The sequence below is a fragment of the Pieris brassicae genome, chromosome 13 (assembly GCF_905147105.1).
Source record: "Pieris brassicae chromosome 13, ilPieBrab1.1, whole genome shotgun sequence".
Classification (NCBI taxonomy): Eukaryota; Metazoa; Arthropoda; class Insecta; order Lepidoptera; family Pieridae; genus Pieris; species Pieris brassicae.
This window is the reverse complement of record NC_059677.1, coordinates 231539-252302: the sequence shown is the minus strand read 5'-3', so window position 1 is coordinate 252302 and position 20764 is coordinate 231539. Positions and strand designations below refer to the sequence as shown.

Below are 20764 nucleotides of genomic sequence, written 5' to 3'. Positions count from 1 at the left end.
TATCAGCACTTTACTCAAAGCGAACCTGCCCATTTATACGCAAAATGGGATCTGTTTTCAAGTTTGTTGGAGCGCCCATGGAAGCAGGTCCAAGCTTGGATGATGGATAACTTGGCCGGAGTAATGAGGCCGAGCCATCCACATATTGAAGCATAAACTTTTTGTAACGTTTATTTAAGTCCCTAAAAAAATATTTTAAGTTGTTCGTACTGACCAAGATGAAATTACCATTATTTAAATTATTTCTGTTCTGATAATGTTTTGATTAATATTATTTGTATAGGCCTCCTTCTGTTTGGATATACTAGATACAAAAAAAAACTTCAAGAAAAGAGCGTACAAATCCTTAAAAGGCCGGCAACGCACTCGCGAGCCCTCTGGCATTGAGAGTGTCCATGGGCGGCGGTATCACTTAACATCAGGTGAGCCTCCTGCCCGTTTGCCCCCTATTTTATAAAAAAAAACGTATTTCTTATTATTCGTGTTGAAGCGCATACAGAACAAATTACACAATATTTTTATTACAGACTATATGGCATCTATCCTCGTGCTATCCTTTAATGTACCCAAAATTATTTGTCTTTGTGACGGACGGGTTCATTAAATTGGAAACAAGATGGGACATACAGTTGGCCTATTATATACTGGAAAACTTGCGGTGCTGGTGGGATATCAAGGACCAGAACTACTTTATTGCAAAGACGTTAACAAAGGCGTTGCTTATTGAATGCTGTCAACGAAAATATAGACATCTTTTTTATTTTCGCAGAGTGAGTTCACAGTGGAGGTGTTGTGTATTTAATATTATTTTCATTTTTTCTTTCGAGATTATCGTATTGGCTTAGCAACTAGCTAGTACTAGGTACTAGTAAGGATAATTAAAATTATCGTGATTCATTTGTTCATGTTTTGGTATTGTCTAAATAACTATAAGTTCTGTGTATTTTTGCAGGTATTGTTTATCAAATTTTTTTTACACAGTGGTTGCCTGGAATTGATCACTTGAAAGGGTTAAGGCCACCAGTTACCACCACATACTTTTCATTAAATTATGTCAATTGTATTATGTTTCTGCAAAGATATTTTAATAAATCAAAGAAATAAATAAGTGATGTATGTGTTACTGTAAATAATCTAATATTATAATAAAAATGTGTTTTTCATAAGAATTCAAGCAGTCGTTAATAAAGTCTGATGACTGACGATTTATAGATGAAAGCAACTGCCATTAAAAGTGTGTTTATAAACACTTCGTCGTCAGTAAACAAATGTTCTTGTAAGTAGAATAAGAGTTTTGATTTTGTTCCAGGAACTGTACTGATTTAGATTTATGTTGATTTACACAATATAATCACAATTCTATGCTTAAATAGTCTTTCTTAAAGGCTCGATCTTTTGGCGTTGCATAGAGATGTGGGGTCACTCTGCATCGTCTACCGCATTTACCATGGAGAGTGTTCAGAGGAGTAGTTCGGATTAATACCTGCAGCTGAGTTTCATCGTCGGACATCGAGGCAGAATACAAAATTCCACCTGTATCACCTCGACGTCCGACGTTCCACCATTGAGTGTTTTTCAAGGCATTTTCTGCCACGCACCACCGCTATGTGGAACCAGCTGCCCACTGAAGAACTTTCGAACCAAGTCGACTTAGGGTCCTTCCAGAAAAGAGCGTACTTAACACCCCGGCTAAGCACTCACGAGCCCTCTGGTATTGAGAGTGTCCATGGGCGGCGGTATCACTTAACAGCAGGTGAGCCTCCTGCCCGTTTGCCCCCTGTTTTATTAAAAAAAAACAATCTTTATTTATGTTTGGAAATTTAATTATTTGAAACATGTGTGCAGTCGTGACAGGTTGGGTGATTAAAAATCGAATAGCCTTAAAATTGTAACAAATGTTGTTTTGTGATTACGTATACTTCAATATCTACAAACTGTTTTAAGCAAACAGAAACCAAGTCAAGAATATGACATAGTTACTTGTTAATATTTCAATTAATATAAAATAATAAACAATATTTTGCTTGTTATATTTTAAATAACGAACAAGAATTTCATTGTGTTTTAAATTTTCATTATTAAACATTTTTATTAACGAAGCAATATATAAATCTATCCAGAAATATTTTTTACGATTAGAATTTACTGAGCGTAGCTATGAATTGTTACTAAAAAAAAACCAATGGAGAACCTTTTTAGTTCTGGGCCTCAGATTTGTGTATCTGTTTCGTGATCATTTGTTAATCTAATAGCCAAGTAGGTGATCAGCCTTCTGTGCCTGCCGCACCCCGACTTTTTTGGTCTAAGGCAAGCCGGTTTCCTCACGATGTTTTCCTTCACCGTTAGAGCGAATGTTAAATACGCACATAGAAAGAAAATCCATTGGTGCACAGCCGGGGCCGAACCTACGACCTCAGGGATGAGAGTCGCAAGCTGAAGCCACTAGGCCAATCTTTACTTACTAAAGCTCATTAACTTATAGCTAAATATTAATTAACGAGGAAAGTAACTCGTCTTAGATCCAAAAACAAATGACGGTGCGTATCAGCCACTGAAGTAATCACCTACTTGCCTATGCTATAAAGTATTAAACAGAGGCTAGTACACAATTCACTGAATTATATATTATTCATATAACATGTACATTTCTAACACGAAACAACAAAAATGTTTATAAAATTAAAGGTATCTGATTGAATATTCTGTTTCTGTAAGGTTTTTCGATAATAAAGCGAACATTAGCATAATACGTGTAATAGGTCATGTAACGCCTCAAGGGTGTGGCAACCTTTGGTACGCGTTGTATTTTAACAAAAATAATTTTTTTTATAAGATAATACTGTGTTGTTCAAAGCTGAGAAATTAAAAATTTACATACAATATTATTACTTTAGTGTACCAAGTTTTGGAAAATGATATATCCTTTACGCGAGTACTAAACATTGAAAATACTAAAAGCGTTAATGGAAGGTTTAAATATAGTTTTATTTTGAATGTTTGTGGTTATCTTACTTACTGTATTATATTTAATAATAAGAGAGAAAAAGAAATGTAAAAAAATATGTGAACGGCCTTATACTCTACAAGAGATAGTAACTAAAAACTTTATCGTTTTTGAAGTGAAACTTCTTTATCGGCGCTGGAAAAAAATAACCGTCACATTTTTAGGTTACGCGTCACATTTTCCCGTTACGTGCCATCTTTTCTTGTCCCTCCCACCCATACCTTCGAATTAACGAAGCCATTTGTAACAAAAATATATAATAACGATAACAATGATAGTAATAATTCTATTACAATTAATGAAATTCTGTAATAATCTTAGTTGTAATCATGTCTATGATAATAAAAGCCTTTTGTGAAACTTTATCTAATTGAACTTTATTTAACCAATTTCTGTAAAGTTGCATATAGTAGATCATTTTTCGAAAAATAAGGTCATAACGAAGTTTCACTAGTAACACTAGTACACGCACACATTTCTTTATACTGATTGCTACGAATACCGGCTACGAGAGCGCTACGATGCGTAGACATAATTGCTTAAAGTTTTAAATTAAAAAAAGGTTTCTCATATCTTCACATTACAAACGGTGTTAGGAAGCAGAAACGCGGGGACCGGCGTGCCAGACACACGCCGCCTCGACCGATCGGTCGATTGATCGTGCAACTAGTCTGTGACGATTGTGTTGTGTTTGTGCATTTTCTATGTGAATCGTAAGTATATTTCTAGTATTTTATACTGTAATCAATTTGTATGTTGAGTGAGAGGTTACTCTGTTTTTGGACGTGAAGAATTCAAGATGAATTTTTCTTTTTGTCTATATATGTCACACTCTTAAATCTCATTTATATTGATGTATTTTAATATAAACAAACCTATACCAAATGTGTTAGTTTGTTTTTTAAAATATTTTAAATTAGATTATTTTATGGTAAAGAATTAGTTTTTGGGCGTAATCGTTACTAATACAAAAACATACATACGTTCCCCTTTATAACATTATTTTCTCACGAGAATGTAAGTGCATGCTCCTATTTCATCATGCCTACTGCTGATAGAGGACAATTTTTTTATTATTAACTACGTGGAACATGGTGTAATGGTTGCATTGCCTTACAAAAATTTTGTAAAACTAAATACTTGGCGTTTTAAAAGAGTGGCCAGTTTTTATTGCCAGTTCTTCTCAGTTCTACGTCCTTGATTTGAGAAATGGCAGTAAATGTAAAATTTTACATTTAGCAATCAATATGACGTTCATAAGTGTACATTGTGTTACCAAAATTAATAAATGATTATGAATATGAATTTAACGTTTTTGTAAACCCTAACATATTTAAAATATTTAATTTTAAGGGAAGAAACTAATGTACAAAAATAACTTAATAAATCTTGTATAATTCAGGAAAAAATAAGGTTTTTTTCTAAGATATTCTTATGAGGCACATAAACTCGAAAAAGGTATCCTAGGCATTGCTTATCACATAAATATGCTAAAACTCATTTGTATTCAGATAGGGAATTCGACACATGCGTTGAGTTTTTCTAGAATTTTCCTTTTGCTCTTGTAAGCAAAAGAAACCTAACCTTTTACATATTCTTATATTGGGGTATAAAGCAGACATATTTATGTGTCTATTAAATTTAAGTTGAGGAAATTGATAGCCTAAGTCGGTGTTTAAATTAGTAATGTTCTTTGAGCGTGGAAAAAGACTGTTTTTACTATTGTTGTCTAATATCCGTAGCGCTGTTGTTGCGTGGGATACCGCGTAATCCTAACATTGAAGCCGGGACCTCAATTGTACTTTACAGATTAACGGTCTACCTGGTTAACAGTTAAGCTTATGTTTCATTAACAATGTTTGAGGCAAGAATATACAAGAATATAATTAATAAAAATAAATATCTGGCGCTCTTCCTATAAGTCAGCCCAGTATATCTATTTGAGTAAATACCATTTCTCTCTCTTTAATCGGCAGCTCATGTCTGAGCGTCATGGTCAGTAGGAAAGCATCTGGAGCAGTCTATCTGCTTCCACCGGTTTCTGTCCAGCGGCTCTCTTATGACAGTATACAGTTTTGAGGACGATGGGTCTTTCACATGATCGGTCCACCTGTATATTCTAGCTATTAGCTAAAGTATATAGAATATGCCTCAAAAAGTTTTTAATTACGTAATGTAACACAATGTTTTAATCCCGTTATAAAAATTAAATCAATCCAATGACACTGTTTTATAAAACCACTTTTATTAAAGTGTAAATATATTTTGACGGTAGAGACAAAACACTTAGTTATATATAGTGCAATAATAATGGGTTCTAAGTTTAAGTTTTGTTCTCTTAGTGTCTCAAAAATATTTCACAATATTACTTTTAGAGTTGAAAACAGACCTTCATATATACAACTACTGAAAATATAGAAAATAAAAATACTGCGCAGATAGAATACCAAACACTTACATTGAAATCTTTTCAAATGGCGCTTATGAAACAAAGAAATTCCGATCCGATTTTTTGTGTTTGTGTCCCACTAAAACGACAGAGCGTATTCCTCATATTTATTTTACGACTATTTCATTGAATAATGATTACATATGAACAAACATTTATTTATTTACTCTACGTTACCTTAAGCAAGTTACATAAGTTAAGGCAACGGGTGTTGTTGTCGCTAATAAGCGATTTCTTTCAGACAACCCTAGTATGGAAAAATACTTTCAACTTTTTTTTGCCATTTACCACCACTATATTGAACCAGCTTCCCACTGAAGTATTTCCGAACTAATTCAACTTACGGTGAAGAAAAGAGCACACTTTTTAAAAGCGCAGCAACATACTGGCGACTCCTCACTCCACCTCCGACACTTTGCCTCCTGTTCCATAAAAAAAGAAAAAAGGGTAATTAACAAAAGTGTTTAAATAATTAACAAAAACACAAAAACTATCTTATTAAACAAAAAAATTGTGGTGGGGAGTTTCATGCTAGTTCGCAGTCCTTGTTAATGTGAAATGTAAAGTTAGTAGTAAAGAATTTAATTTATTGCTCAATAATTTGACCTTCAATAATGTTTTATATCCAAACGCGAACGCCCATAAAGTGTTGTATATCCAACCACAACAGATATTTCAAATGAAAGGTCGTTAGTCCGATACTTTTTCAATAAGATCTTTTTATAATTAACCCCAATAATTTAGACCCTAATGGGTTTATGTGATTTACGATAATTACGTTTAGATGATTTTCATTATCAATGGAATTTTGTCTTAAAACACATTTTGCAAATTCTTAGGGTGTCTCAGCGCGATTTTAATATTTATAAAAAAACAAAATGTATTTGTAATATTATAAATCATAACGTATTAGAGCGGATTTCATGTACGGAATATTACACGGACAAGATGTCTTCCATCACGGTGAATGCACTCTTAAAAGCGGAATTTGCAGAGACATGCCGCAGGACGTCGACTGATATGGCTCTCACTTCTATTGTTATTATAGTCTTCAACTGCTCAAAATTCGTAAGAGAGGTATCATTTGTAAGTCAGGAGATCTGATGGCCACATTATGTCTTCAAAGCGGCCGATGATTTTTCCCGGAAACAACGGTTTTCGTGTCTCATCTTGCTGAAACCATACACCTGACATGTCAATATTCTGTTCTTGCAGTTGCGGTACAAAGCAAATATGAATCCGTTGCACTTCGGTCATTCTCGAAGACAAAAGGCCTGATGATTTTCTTCGCCGGTATTGCATACCATACAGTAAATTTTGGGCTGTTTAATGCTTTTTGATGATATTGTTTTTGATTGCGTGAAGACCAGTAAAGGCAATAAAATAAACATTGTCCATCCCATTTTCCTCTGAAAAAAATCTGTAATATCTTCTGATAGTAAATTTTTAGATGGTTGTAGTCTCTTGCTTTGATTTTTTGAACTATTTGAATCTTAAGTCTAAGGCCAAAATTCGAATGAATACTTAAACGTTCAATCGTACGAGTCTTTCGCGGGTGATTTGAGTGATTCAGTAAACATTCTCTCGCTCTAAACTTTTATAATCACGACCTAATTAACTCAATGACAGGGCATCACTGAAATGGCGGATTTCAAAGCGGTTACAAAACTTCACTCAACGAAAACTCATTGCAAAAGTACGCCTCTACGGCGTATGCGCGCCAGAAAAACATTTATATATGTATGTCACAGACTCAAAGAGATTGTTACTAGCGTAGTCACCTCTATCATAGTCACACATAACGATTGATAACGTACTACTGACAGTTTATAAGATTGACATTGACAATTTATAACCTGTGAGATGTCTATGATATTATCTCTAGCATGAATAGTTCTATAGACTGCAAATCAATAAAGACTTCTTTTGTTATAAAATAAAAACGTGTAAAACTAACGTGCTACAATGTCTTTGCTATACATTTTTCATAACTACATGACCTGAATTGCATCGCTCGCGTAGCATGTGTGCAATTTATTTATATAACAAATCAAAATATAGTACCGGAATGGAAATTTAGAAAATTTCGGTCCTTTTGTAATCAAATTTTGAATGCTTATAAAGGCAAATAAAACTTATTAAATATCAATATTCTATAGACAAAGATAACTTAAAAATATCACAATGTAAACAAACGTAAACATAATGTGACATAATGAGACAAAAGAGTATTTTAGTGACAACACTGCGACCAGACTTTTTTACAGCGCACCCACACCCACACCATGTGGAACCAGCTGCCTACTGAAGCATTTCTGAGCCAATTCGGCTCAGTTCTTAAAAGACCGGCACCACACTCGCGAGCCTTCTGGCACTGAGACTGCCCACGACCGGCGGTATAACTATACATTAGATCAGCCTCCTGCCCCTTTGCCCTTGTTCTATAAAATCTTCTGTTTATTATAAATTAAAGCAAGCAGTATTCTCCTTTTCGATTGAGCATGCTCCAGAGTAAAGGTTGGTGCGTTCAAATCAGTCGTGCACCAAGAGATATATTTTTTGTGCGCATATGCACTACTAATTTGGCATCATAAAGACTGACTTAGAAACAAAAATGGTCAGTGTCAGGCACACTAGGCTACCTTCACCCTCACGTCAGACAATACCACCCGTATCACCACCACTACGTGGAACCAGCTGCCTACTGAAATATTTCCGAACCACATGAACACTTATATTTGAGTTCTGTTAGTACTGCAACCGGCAACGCATAATTTTTTTTCTCAGCTCTCGGCTCGTTATTGAAATTATCGAAGAGGTCACGTATCTGGACTATTAATTTTTATTACTATGTTTTAAATTTATAACCTCATGATTATATTTTTCATTGTCTATGATATTGTATAATCATAAGTAGTCTGTGTAGTTTTAATTGGTCACAGTTAAAACTTACAATACACTACACAATATTTAATGTCGTCGTTAGAAGTTCGAACGAGGACATTGAAACTTTGAATGTATTGCTATTTTAAAGAAATTCACAATCCATTGAGTATCTTTAGAAATCTAATTTATAAAAGTTTTGATGCATTAACTTAGTACTGTCATATTGATAAGTCAAATTTGTTAAAAGATAAGTAGATATACAGCATTTGCACCGGCATAACACGGAAAGCAGACTACTTATATACTACAAGGATCGTCACGGTCGCTTAAATGGTCGCATTGCTTGTGGCGGCGTCCATGCGGTCGTCTTTCTCCCTAAAATATGACGAGGGGGCTGATGGCTGGCCATGCGTGATACTCGGGAACGGGTGCTACTTGTGGTGACTGTCGTACTTGAATTCGTGTAAGCGGTGATGTTAGCGGTGTGTATGTTCCCGCGAGAATGTAAGTGCGTGCTCCTATTTCACCAAACCTCCTATTGATAGAGGATCTTTGACAATCTGAGACAAATCTTTTTTTATTATTATTTATTATCTAAGATTTCATGTGAAACATGGTGTAATGATTGCAGCTCCTTCAAACGTTGGGTAAAACAAAAAGACTTGGCGATTAAAATGAGTGGTGAAAAGTTTATTGCCAGTTCTTCTCTTCCGTTCTACGCCTTTGATTTGTCAACTGGCAGTTAATGTAAAATTAGAAGCATTTAATGTATATTTCTTTGTTTGACGTTCATAAGTGTAGTTTGTGTTCGTATATGAATAAATGATTTTTTACTTTGATTTTGCCTATTAGATTTACAAATGATCATAAATCTTTCATTCAGATCATTTACATAAATCTGAGGACCAGATGAAAAAAGGAAGTAGCGCCAATTACTTATTTCCCTTTTTATTAGACTATCGACACTGTTATAATTAAAATTTTTCAGAACGTGTAATCGATCAAGCAAAGTTTTCACATAATAATTTTATCTATTAAATGACTATTTCGAGCTTCTTCATCTTTTAAATCGAGATAATTTTGTCGGGTTAAAGCGGTTTAGTAAATGCAATTTGTGTAAACCGTGTTTATTTACTTTTCGGATAGACCTAAGCACTAAACCGGCTTAGTCGCGATCTAGAATTCTATTGGAAGACTCTAGGTATTTTTGCGTAACAAAGGATTTTTCAAAGCTTTGTATTATCCGATCAGTATTGAATTACATAGAGGAAAGAATTTGGATCTCTGTCTACTTATAGTTGAAACTTGACGTTATTTTCTATTCAAATTTGTATGTTTAAAGTATTTACAATATTCTTAACCTAGTAGCAATAATAATAACAAAATTAATATATAGAAGGTGGCTTCAAGTGCACAGAACCTAATAAAAGACCAGACCCCAGAGCTTGGGCTTTCCTCGCTCAAAAAAGAATCGCAATACAGCGAGCCTGTAATAATTTTACACACATTAAACTAGTTTTCATTTTCTATTTGTCAATTTTTAATAATTATTATTAGTATTAGTATTAGTATGTAGGTTAATAATATTGTAAAACTTTCTGATCTTAAACTTTTGTTAATACACATTCTTAAATAAATAAAAATGTCATTAATATTTTTTTTATCACATTTTTATAAATAGACTCTAATCATATGAAATTGTTATTGTGTTTAAATTATTTGAAAACGATTGCTTCTCGAAACGGTGAGTTATATTAATAATATGCTTCAGTCGTGTATATCTTTTAAAGCAGTATTCATAACACATAGACAAACCGAACGCTCGGTAGGGTTGATGTGTAGTCGCTTAACTAGGCCAGCATTGTACTAATTGATGTTGTATTCTCTTTCATTATCTAAAGTAAATCAAAGGCAATAAATAATTATAATATCATTTATAGGTACATTAAGTTTGGCCAGTAGGTTTTTAAACTGGCACTGTTATGAAGAATATATATTTGAAATAAAAGATACAAAATTACTGTTCCAGGACCCATAGCAGGGCTTCAGACAAACTCATACTTTAAAATGTAAAGATTCATATATTTATATATTTGTATTTATATATGAGTGATGTGACTATTGGACCATATTCAGAAATTTATTATCTCTGAGTATAATAGCTAAATAGATTTCCAAAATATTTTAAAAATAAATGTCTAGCTAAGACAATCCGAGACAGGTATCATTCAATAATCACTTAGATATAAATATATAAACGATTATTTTTAATTACAAATTTTAAAGCCTAACCTTAAAATTAATATTGGCAGTTCTAATTAATAACGTTACACTACTATTTCAATCACCCAAGTTACCCAATATTGCTTCCAGTCCTGCCCTTATTATGAAATGTAATGTTTCTATTTCTATTATTAATTTTAATAGCGTTTAGTGTTTAATTTATTTACATATAATATAATTACATATCGAAGTAAATGAATAGTTCGAAAAATATAATCAAAATTGTTCGAAAAAAGACACAACATATGATTTTTTATTATTAAAAGATTCATACGACAATTGTTTACATTTCTTAATATAAGTATTAGTCGTGTTGTTATAAGTTCTAAAAAATTATGTTAGATATTTTTCCTTTTTGGAGGTCTAGTTTTTGTGTGGCCCCTTTTAGGGTAAAAGCCTCCATATTTTAAACAAACATACAAACACTTAACGACAACTTAGACAAAATATTTTAAATAAGTAGATATACTACGATTATTTATTCACGTTGTACGCTTGCGGTCCCTATAATCGTCCGTAATTTATTAAGATAACTAACACAATCCCTTACCCACCTCATCCCACTATTTAGTTCTTCTGTTTGTTTAATAGTTTCCTTAGAGACTTGAGAGCAAATGGCCTAGTGGTTAGGCACGTGAATCCCGATCATGACGTCCGAATCTTGGAACTAATTAATTTTTCATCATATGCTCGCTTTTACCACTACCATACAGATACCGGCAAACATCTTGAACAAACGTCCTAAACGCAGGAGCGAGTTTTAGGTATCATTGGGAGGGGAGGGGGCGGCAGAGTGACGTGTCGATCACGTGATTGGTAAATCAGTTGACGTTTGTGTCCCGCGCTATGTACGATGCGCAAACTTTCCCCCACTCCCTTGTTTATTGCTCAAGAAGTTTGCCGGTATTTGTACAAGAGCGGAGCAATATTGAAAGCGGACGGACATATCTCGGCTTCAAAATCAGTAGCAGGCGCAGGCTGAAAGAACACAGGAGATTTGACAGCAAGATAACGCTATAACGCTTTATATTAACTATTATCTATGGCTTTTATAATAAGTTCCTATTCATGTATTTATTTATTTAGTTCGGAATTCTACCGCTTACATATACTATACATAACAAAAACAATTATATAAAAGATATAGCCAAAGATGAAATACATAATAATTACAAAGAGGTACAATTTACTTTAATTAACAAAAGGAAAAAATACAATAACAATTATTCAATGCATTTAAGTAAGAAATACCTAATTCGACCGTGTTGTGTGATGGTGTGAAAGTGGGGTCATGATGTAGCACTATGGATATTGTTAATACTACATATACCTTAAATCTTTCGTTGTATTCCAGGCAACATGATATAAAATGTGTTGACGTGAGAAACATAAAACAACGAACGACAATGCAGCATATATCACTAATCGACCTCAAAACATCAAAAGAACAATATCACAATTTTGCGAGTTGAAGAATTGAAAACAACACACACAGTATTGTATTAAAGAAATGTTTATCTGAATAATGTGTTTTGTTTCAAATCTGTGTGACGTAGAAACATCAATATGAAATTTAATTTTTGGCGTACAACAAAAGTTACCTGGCGTCTGTGTGATATAAATCTTGAACTACAAACTTCCATGCCTTCCAGATTTTGAGGTTAATCTTTGGGCTTTGTGCCAAAAAAGCGGGGATCTGTAGCTTTTGACTCCTGTATCGACGAATGTATGCAGCGCATATCAAAGAAATGAATTTTTTACGTGAATTTACTTTTTAAGTGAAGAATATTAAGATTTGTTAGAATTGTTGTATATTTCTTATTAAATTTTTTCAATAAAATAATGCATAAATTTTCCTAATTATGAAACATAGATTGATTTAAGTTTTTCTGTCAATGGTAATAGACTTATGTAACAAGAATTATATATATTTAAAAAGAACAATATTAACCAGTTTTATCCATACGTCTAGGACCCTCTTAACCATTTTTATATAGTTACCCAACCCACGTAAAAGCCAAAAAGTTAAGTAAAACAGTTATTCGACCTCGTCACTGTACAAACAATTTTTTGTACCTATATGTAGTTTGCATTAATTATTTTCAACAGACTGCGACCCCCTTTTAAAACAAACTCGACTTTAAGAAACAATGGTCTAGGAGTATTCTACCTGTATGTACCTTGTACCTATATATAATATGATCTGTCATTTAATTCTATAAAACAACAAAAACACGTCAATAAAAATCCAAGGACGTTAACCTAAGATATAAACAATAAAAAGTGTAGAAGAAATAGACACTGAAATTAATTTTTTTTGAAAATACTAATTTTGCACGGTTAAATCGTTTAAAAAAGGTAAACTACCCTCCGACAGTGATTAAGTGTGAAGCAACATCAAAATGTTGCAGTGCGGCTGGCGACGCGCCAAGAGTCGCACGTGAGCGCAGAGCTCGGATCATATGGTTCGTTGACCCCACGGGAAAACTAGCCAAGCCTTGCTATTTTAATTTATCCTTGTCTTCCTTTGAAAAATATTTTTTCTTGTTATTTTGTTTTATTATTCTGCCAGATACTTTTTTTTTGTTTTTTCTGATTCATCTTATTTTAATGATTACTCTTTGCAATTTTAGCTTACAGAATAGTTCAACTGGAGACATTAAAATTATTACAACACGAGTTGATCTCTGAACCTTTTACTACTCAATTTTAAAATAGTGCAATGAAATAAAACTTCTAACGGTAGACAAAAACTTAAAATGTCGACTTAACAGTAAAAACCGACCACACCTCTTTATACACGCAAACCTATAAATAAGCTACCCAAAAATCACACTTTCTACTCTTAACGCTTTTTATCCTTCAGAGGTCCTTTCACCTTTAAATTTTTGTACTAAAGATTCTAATATTTATAAATACTCTTAATATCTTAAGAAACATCTCAACCTGATGCTGAAACGGAAAGTATTCTGCTTGTGCAACTGTAGTTTAATAATACAGAATAAATTGTTTTTAGTACATTATTGTTAATATTAAACTTAGGTTTTAAAAACCTAAAATATATTTAAAATTGTAGGATCAAACACAGACTCATCTCTAGACTAAATTCATTTCGTATGCATACTCCATAAAATTCTTTTAAAATAACAAAACCTAAATGAAAGATGTGTGAATTTTCACAAGAAATTCTCTCGTATAAAATACTCAAAGAAGCCTTTTAAACGCCCAACAAGTAAGCACGTAAATAACTATTTATTTTCGTACTAACTAGAGCTATTAATTTTGTTTATGAGCTTAAAAGATGGTAGTGCATTGTTTACGTACCTAGTTGAAAGTTTAATTACGATTGTCGAGTTATTAATGTTTCGCTATTTTTTAATTCGGAAAAATCTACAGTCTTTTTAGGCAACTAGCGACCGGCCACCACTTTGAGCATGTTAGCAATGTCAGTCTTCGTCTTATCCGGTACAATCTTGACAGAGCGATCGTGATCGCTATTTAGTAGTAGTATTAGAAGGGGCAGATGCCATGCGCTTGACGACGTTTCTCCATTTATGTCAGTCATCGTCTTTCTGACTTTTTTAGTCCTAAAACTTGAGAGTATAAACACACCCCAACGGCTGGAAGTCTTCCACAGTCAGCTTCACGGTATTTGCGAATTAGCGAACCGGGAGATGCAGCCTTCAACTTTACGTTACGTATACTCTTCCATAAAAGGCCAGTAAATCCCCAATGAAATGGGTGTACATGCGTTGGGATGTCTATTATTTTTGGGCGTCCCGAAGGCCGAAAAAAAGTTTATGGAATGGAGTGCTTATTCGTTACAAATATACAGAAAAAAATCTAACATCTTTATAACATTACAAAAACCTAAAATAGGAAATAATGTTTTGTAGCGTAAATTATCTAAAACTGTTTGGTGTGGAGCCAACAGAGTCATTAAGAATGCAACGCTTGTACATATGGAATTTATTGTTAAACTGTGTCTAAACGTGTTTAGTTTTTATAAATGAAAGCAAAAAGCTTTACTAATACTAGCGGTGTTTTTTTAAAATAATATGATAAACAAGTTGTCCAAACCCTTATCACTTATAAGAAATACATATTCATACACATACACACACGCACACGCACGCACCCACACACACTCTTTCTTTGACTTCTTCCTTTCTTAGCTGGCCGATCCTCGAAAGGAAACACCCACTGAGCTGATTATCTTTTGGTTTCGGGTTCGTAGTAATATATCCAGCTTTCATCATCTGTGACGATACAGCATTTGAGTCACCACCGTTGGACTTATCTAATATTTGGCGACACCAGTCCATGCGAAGGAGTTCCTGGTCGTCGGTAAAAGTATGGGGAATCCATCTGGTACAAAGCTTCCTGGCGAATAAATGTTCGTGTAACATTTTTTGAACTTGACTCATACCAATGCCTAGGCTTGCCCGTATCTGCTGATAGGTATTTTCTTCCTCTATCATGTGTCGCACAGCGTTGATGTTATCTTCAGTAGTCGCTGTTAAAGGACGTCCCTCACGCGGATCATCATTGAGATAGCTACGTCCACGCTTAAACTCGTTAAACCAATTGTAAATAGTGGCAAGAGATAGGGCTTCGTTAAGAAATGCCAATTGTAGCCAATCATAGCTTTGTTGTTGAGTGAGTCCACAACGATAGTCATAATAAATCATTGACCGAAAATTTTCTCGCGTTAGGTTCATTTTCACATATAACAAGGGTTTTAGATTTGTCACCAATTCACAAAAACAAATGACAAATGAATATAATAAACTACATTAGGTTACCAAAGAGTTGGTAAATTGAAATTCAAAAAAGTTTTCATTACCAATGTTTCTAACTGTGTTACCCACTTAGTACCGGTGACTCCAGACATACGCAATACAGCTAGGAAATGCTGCCAGCGTTAAAGGTTAAATTATTATTATAAAACGTTTGTATTTCATGTGTACTGACGACGAAACTAAAGACAAGTTTGGTGTGATTTCGTGTGTGAGAATTGTATTCCTCAATTATAAATTGTTTCTGATTGAACGGCTTAAAATTATTATGTACTTTTGTAACATGAAACAGGTGGATACTTAGTATAAAATATCGCAGACAAGACTTAAAAGCTATCTAGTTTCAGCGAAACACCAGTGCTTAGCAACACAAACTAATTTCATAAGCCGTCGACATAACAGGGCGTTGAAACACGAGCGGTTTTTGATAAACAAACTTAGAGAATCAGTTCCTACAACTGCCGTTCGACACTGTAGTCGTAGTAAGAAAAGCTTACTTAAATTTTATGTAGATATATTAATATATTAAATATATAGATAATAATAATATATATAGATACATTATTTTATTGATTATAAAATGTATTTTATACTAAATACTTTCATCAACAATGATAGTTTGAGGTTATATACTCAACAGTAAATGTCTAACCCATACTAAACACTGAGAAGAGAAAGGGGAAAGCAACTGTCCGAAATACGCCTAGCGATGCGGGTTAGAGTGAGCGAGACAAGCTTGACAGATTGGCGCCGTAACGCGTTACGTAACGAAGCGATTTACCCTCCCAAAAAATCAAAAATGTGGTCTTGAGAGAGTGAGCCTTTACAACGTAAATGGAAATAAAATTGAATGATGACCTTTTATAATTCATCCGCAGGTCTTATCCTCTTTTTCCGTCAAAAGTCTTTGTCATTCCTTTTGTATTTCTCACTCCATCCATTCAAAAAATAACATTTTCATATCTGAGGAATCGACTACCGAGAAGTTCCCTGGGAGATATGACCTCCAATTGTATAACGAAAGAGTATACTCCTCTCATAGGACGGTAACGTACCGATTAAAAATAAATGTCCATGGGTTGCGATGACTGCGATTTTTGGACGTCACGTAGACTGGTTCACATATTTTTATGTCGTTTATTATTCTTGCTTTAAAATAAATCATTACCTTTGTGGCGTTTGTGGCCTTTTCACTAGTAAAGAAACGGTTCGTGATGGATCAGCCTTATTGAGCTAATTTCATAAGTTGTGGACAGGTATCTCTCGTAAAATAGCGCTACGTTGTCCGTGGATAATTAGAACCACTTGCTGTCTAGTAATACTTGGCTGGCAAAGAGATTTTACATAAGTTATTTTTTTTTTAAATAGGTGCTACAACTCTCTGGTCTATTTCTTTTAATATTTTTTCCAGCCTTCGTGCCTGACAAACTTCATTGACATCTGCGATTCTAGACTATGACCATCTTTGAATGTTTTATGTTTGACTAGTTGCCTTCCCTGGCTTTCCGCGGCAGGAAAGGATTTTTTTTAAATAATACAATATATTTGTAAAAAATTATCTTTTTTTTAAATGAGGTTCTATAGATTGTTAATCTGTTGAAACGTTGTATTTAATTTGAAATATTTAAAGTCGAGTTTTCGCTTGTAATTTGTATCTTTATGTAGAAGTAGCAGAAGAATTTTAATAAGAACATTATGTATTTTAATAAAAATAATTGATTTGAATTTTTATATAGATAATCATTGAACTCAGAGAAATCTGAGGCCAGGACGAAAATAGCGACACTCAGTTAGTATTGTGTAATGTTTTAGAACTTTTTGAGTTCATTACATAAATGATTGTTCCTCATAACATTTATGTTATTAACGATTGGTCGAATTATTCGAGAGCATTATTATTTAACCAAATATACAATTGCATATAATATCAGAACAGCCCCATGTCTATTAAGCTTTATAACTTCACAACAACGCATAAAGGATCGTTCTGCATAATCTAATGCTGGGAAAACTTAGCTTTATAGAAAAGCGGCCAACTTGGAAATTCTCGGCAGTGAAAATATTTACTTCGAAGGATTTAGTAGTGTTTTTAGTACACGGTGACAATGACTTTTATGACCATAAAGAGAAATACTACATTGTCTAGATAGTAAAAAATAATCAGTGGAATTGTTTTAGGTCTGAGCCTCAGATTTCTGTATATGTTTCATCTTCAAATAGTTAAGTAGGCACTATTTGATGATGAAACAGTAGGCAAGTAACAAATGGCATAATCTACCTTTCAAATACGTGTCGTTATTGCTACTATTGATGGTTTCTGTTTGACGTACATAAAGGCCGGTAACGCACCCACAAAAATGTGCCGATGGGCTGCGATAACTGCCCTTTATGGGCGTACCGGAGGCACGCTTGACATGCTATAGTCATACATCTAAAATCTTACTCTTGAGTTATGTTTGTTAAATATTGAATTACTTTGACCTTATATTATTTTACCTACATTATATTATATGCAAAATATTAATATATATTCACACAATATAAACTTTTAAGAGAACGACACCCATATCGAGAAATTACCCTTTTTTATGTAATACATTTTTCTTTTAATCAATAGATCAGAAACCTGACAAGTTACAAGTTAATTATTATTCGTATCGGTATGCTTGATCTTGACAACTTTTGATTAATGGACTTTAAATTACAAAATGTGGAACAAGAACAAATAATCGCAATATAAGTGATGTTTTGGAAATTCATATATTTTTATTAATTTCAAATTCCGCTGGAAACCAACCTTGAGACGGCGGCACTGGAAAACTCTGTTTTAAAGTCCATTTGAAGTGTGAATAGAGCAGTGATGTTACGTTAATCATACAATCTTTTGTTCCAGGTAAATAATAAAGGAAGTGGATATCAAATGGGAATTAATGCATTGTCGTGCATTCTTTTAACTCTTCTCATCCAAGCATCAGGAAGTGACTGGCTGAACTGTGCACACATAACAGAATGCCACTGCAAATGGTCTTCCGGCAAAAAGACCGCGTCCTGTGTAAACGCAGGCCTAACTCAAATCCCTCGATTAGCAACCGACATTCAAGTTCTCGATCTTCACGGAAACATTCTGAGAGAACTGTACGAGGACGCCTTTGTCGCCACAGAATTGCTGAACTTGCAGCGGCTAAACTTAAGTGCCACACATTTGCATTTCTTGCATCACAATGCTTTCAGAGAGCTCCGTATTTTAATAGAATTAGACCTTTCATCCAACGAACTGACTCAACTTCCTCCTGACACTTTCAAAGGGAACGACCGTTTAAGGCTCTTGGTCCTAAATGACAACCCTTTGAGTCAATTAGTTGCGGAGCAATTTCCCGCTCTACAACATCTGAAGAAATTAGAAGTTTCACGTTGTCGGCTGAGGAAAGTGCACCCCTCTGCCTTCGTGAATCTGCGGGCTCTCGAAACTATTTACGTGCACCAAAACCATTTGTCGTATCTCCATCCTGATACGTTTAATCTTCCCGTTTTGAAGACACTCACTCTTGCGGATAATCCTTGGTATTGCGATTGCCGGCTTAGAAATTTTCACGAATGGTATCTTAATAGTAATGTAGGCAATGAAGAATTAGTCTGTGTAGGACCACGTAGTAAATCCCAAAATACATGGAGAGACCTGGATAGTGAAGATATGGCTTGTCCGCCGACCGCCATAACCAGTCCCTCCGTCATAAGAACCGAACTAGGCGCGGACATCTATTTTGGTTGTTTGATCAGAGGTGATCCTATGCCCACGGTGTCTTGGACGTTTCATCTAGAAGAAATCACGAATAACTCCAACAGAAATAGCGAAATAACGATTTATAAATACCGTTTCAGGCACTTCAACGAGTATAAAGACGATTTCGTAAATAAAACTGCACAGTGGGTGAATGTAACTATAAATAACGTAACGAGTGAATTCGCTGGAGAGTGGAAGTGCACCGCTAAAAGCATAGTGGGTGAGGCTTACGCGTATTTGACAATATTTTTACCCAAAGCGAGAGTAGCAACAGCCCGAAGCGCGCCGGACTATTCCAACATTTTAATAGCTGCAGGATCTATGTTGGCCATGGCTGGAACTGGGATAATAGGTACGTGTATTTGTTGGAAAACACGCCGAAGAGTGCCATCAAGTAGAAGCTTCACAGACCAAGAGAAGAAACTCATTGATACATCATTAGCAGCGAGTTGCGAGCGAACAAGTACAGATATGGGATCATTTGGGTTTGAAATGTTCGAGCGATCAGTCTCAAGCGAAAATTGTATGGAACCTGTACATATAACGATAGAAGGACCTTCAGGGGGCTACCCTCGTCCCCCTGCGGAATTCTCTTTACCGGCACCCTATGGAAATATCTTCATATCGGTACAGGTGAAGAGCCATAAAGATAAGGTTCCAGATTTATTAGGTGGTGGTTCAACCCTTCCGAAAAGAAGTAGGACGTGTCTTTTAAGGCCAACATACGATAATATGGGTCCAAGAGTAACTGCTACCGGCAGTTCTACGTGGTCCTTACCTGGAGCGAATGCAGGGGATCTCAAGGAATCGACACTAAGCGATAACTTTTCATCGGAATTCACTGCGTTGTAGACCTTAGCAACTCCCGAAATTTGATATGAGATTTATTTCTAAAGTTTATTTTGTATGTCAAATTTAAGTAAATTTTGAAATCAATGTAATTTAAATTCTTGCCGAATGTACATAATATAATAGATTCGAAATGTAAATAAGTTTAGATTAAAAAGACGCTTTAAAATTTACAAATAAATGATTTTGGAATTACCATTACCACTTTTATTATACTTTTAAATGGAGCTTGTAAGACTTATAGTATCTTAGTATATTATCTAGTATTGGACATACAGAATTGTGGCCAAACTTATATATTATTATAAATTTTGTTTCAATAATCTATTCTCTATAGCACAATATTAAGTTATTAGTGCTTTTGACTACCTTCACTACGGCTTTAGTTAAGTTTGGAATACACAATATTCATGGGCGGACAGTGAAGTCCCTCGTAATAGATAAAATACACCAACCGAAAACAAGCGACTCGCATCGCAGTTTCCTTATGATTGGATTTATTAAATATTCAGGTTTTTTTTTAAAAATTGGTATTTCAAAAAGCCCTTAAATAGCTCCTGACATTAGTTACAAAAATCATTTTCTAAACACTATCAACTATCTATAGCAATCAAAGTGTTGTTATAAGTTTGAATAACTAAGCAAAGAAATGGTTTTATTTGTGTATTAAGACAAACAATGTTTAATACTGTTTGAAATAAAAGATGTACACA

General features: G+C 34.2%; 1 protein-coding gene across 1 annotated transcript; it reads left to right on the top strand.

The window, feature by feature from the left end:
- Positions 1 to 3612: 3612 nt before the first annotated feature.
- On the top strand, positions 3613 to 20056 carry LOC123717803 (leucine-rich repeat, immunoglobulin-like domain and transmembrane domain-containing protein 3). The gene is made up of 2 exons (XM_045674016.1): positions 3613 to 3717; positions 18315 to 20056. The coding sequence occupies exon 2, from the start codon at positions 18342 to 18344 to the stop codon at positions 20052 to 20054; it is 1713 nt and encodes a 570-aa protein (XP_045529972.1). The 5' UTR covers positions 3613 to 3717; positions 18315 to 18341; the 3' UTR covers positions 20055 to 20056.
- Positions 20057 to 20764: the final 708 nt, after the last annotated feature.

Bases quoted from the DNA above. Each gene is read 5' to 3' on its own strand.
- LOC123717803 (XM_045674016.1), top strand. From the start codon at position 18,342: ATGGGAATTAATGCATTGTCGTGCATTCTTTTAACTCTTCTCATCCAA.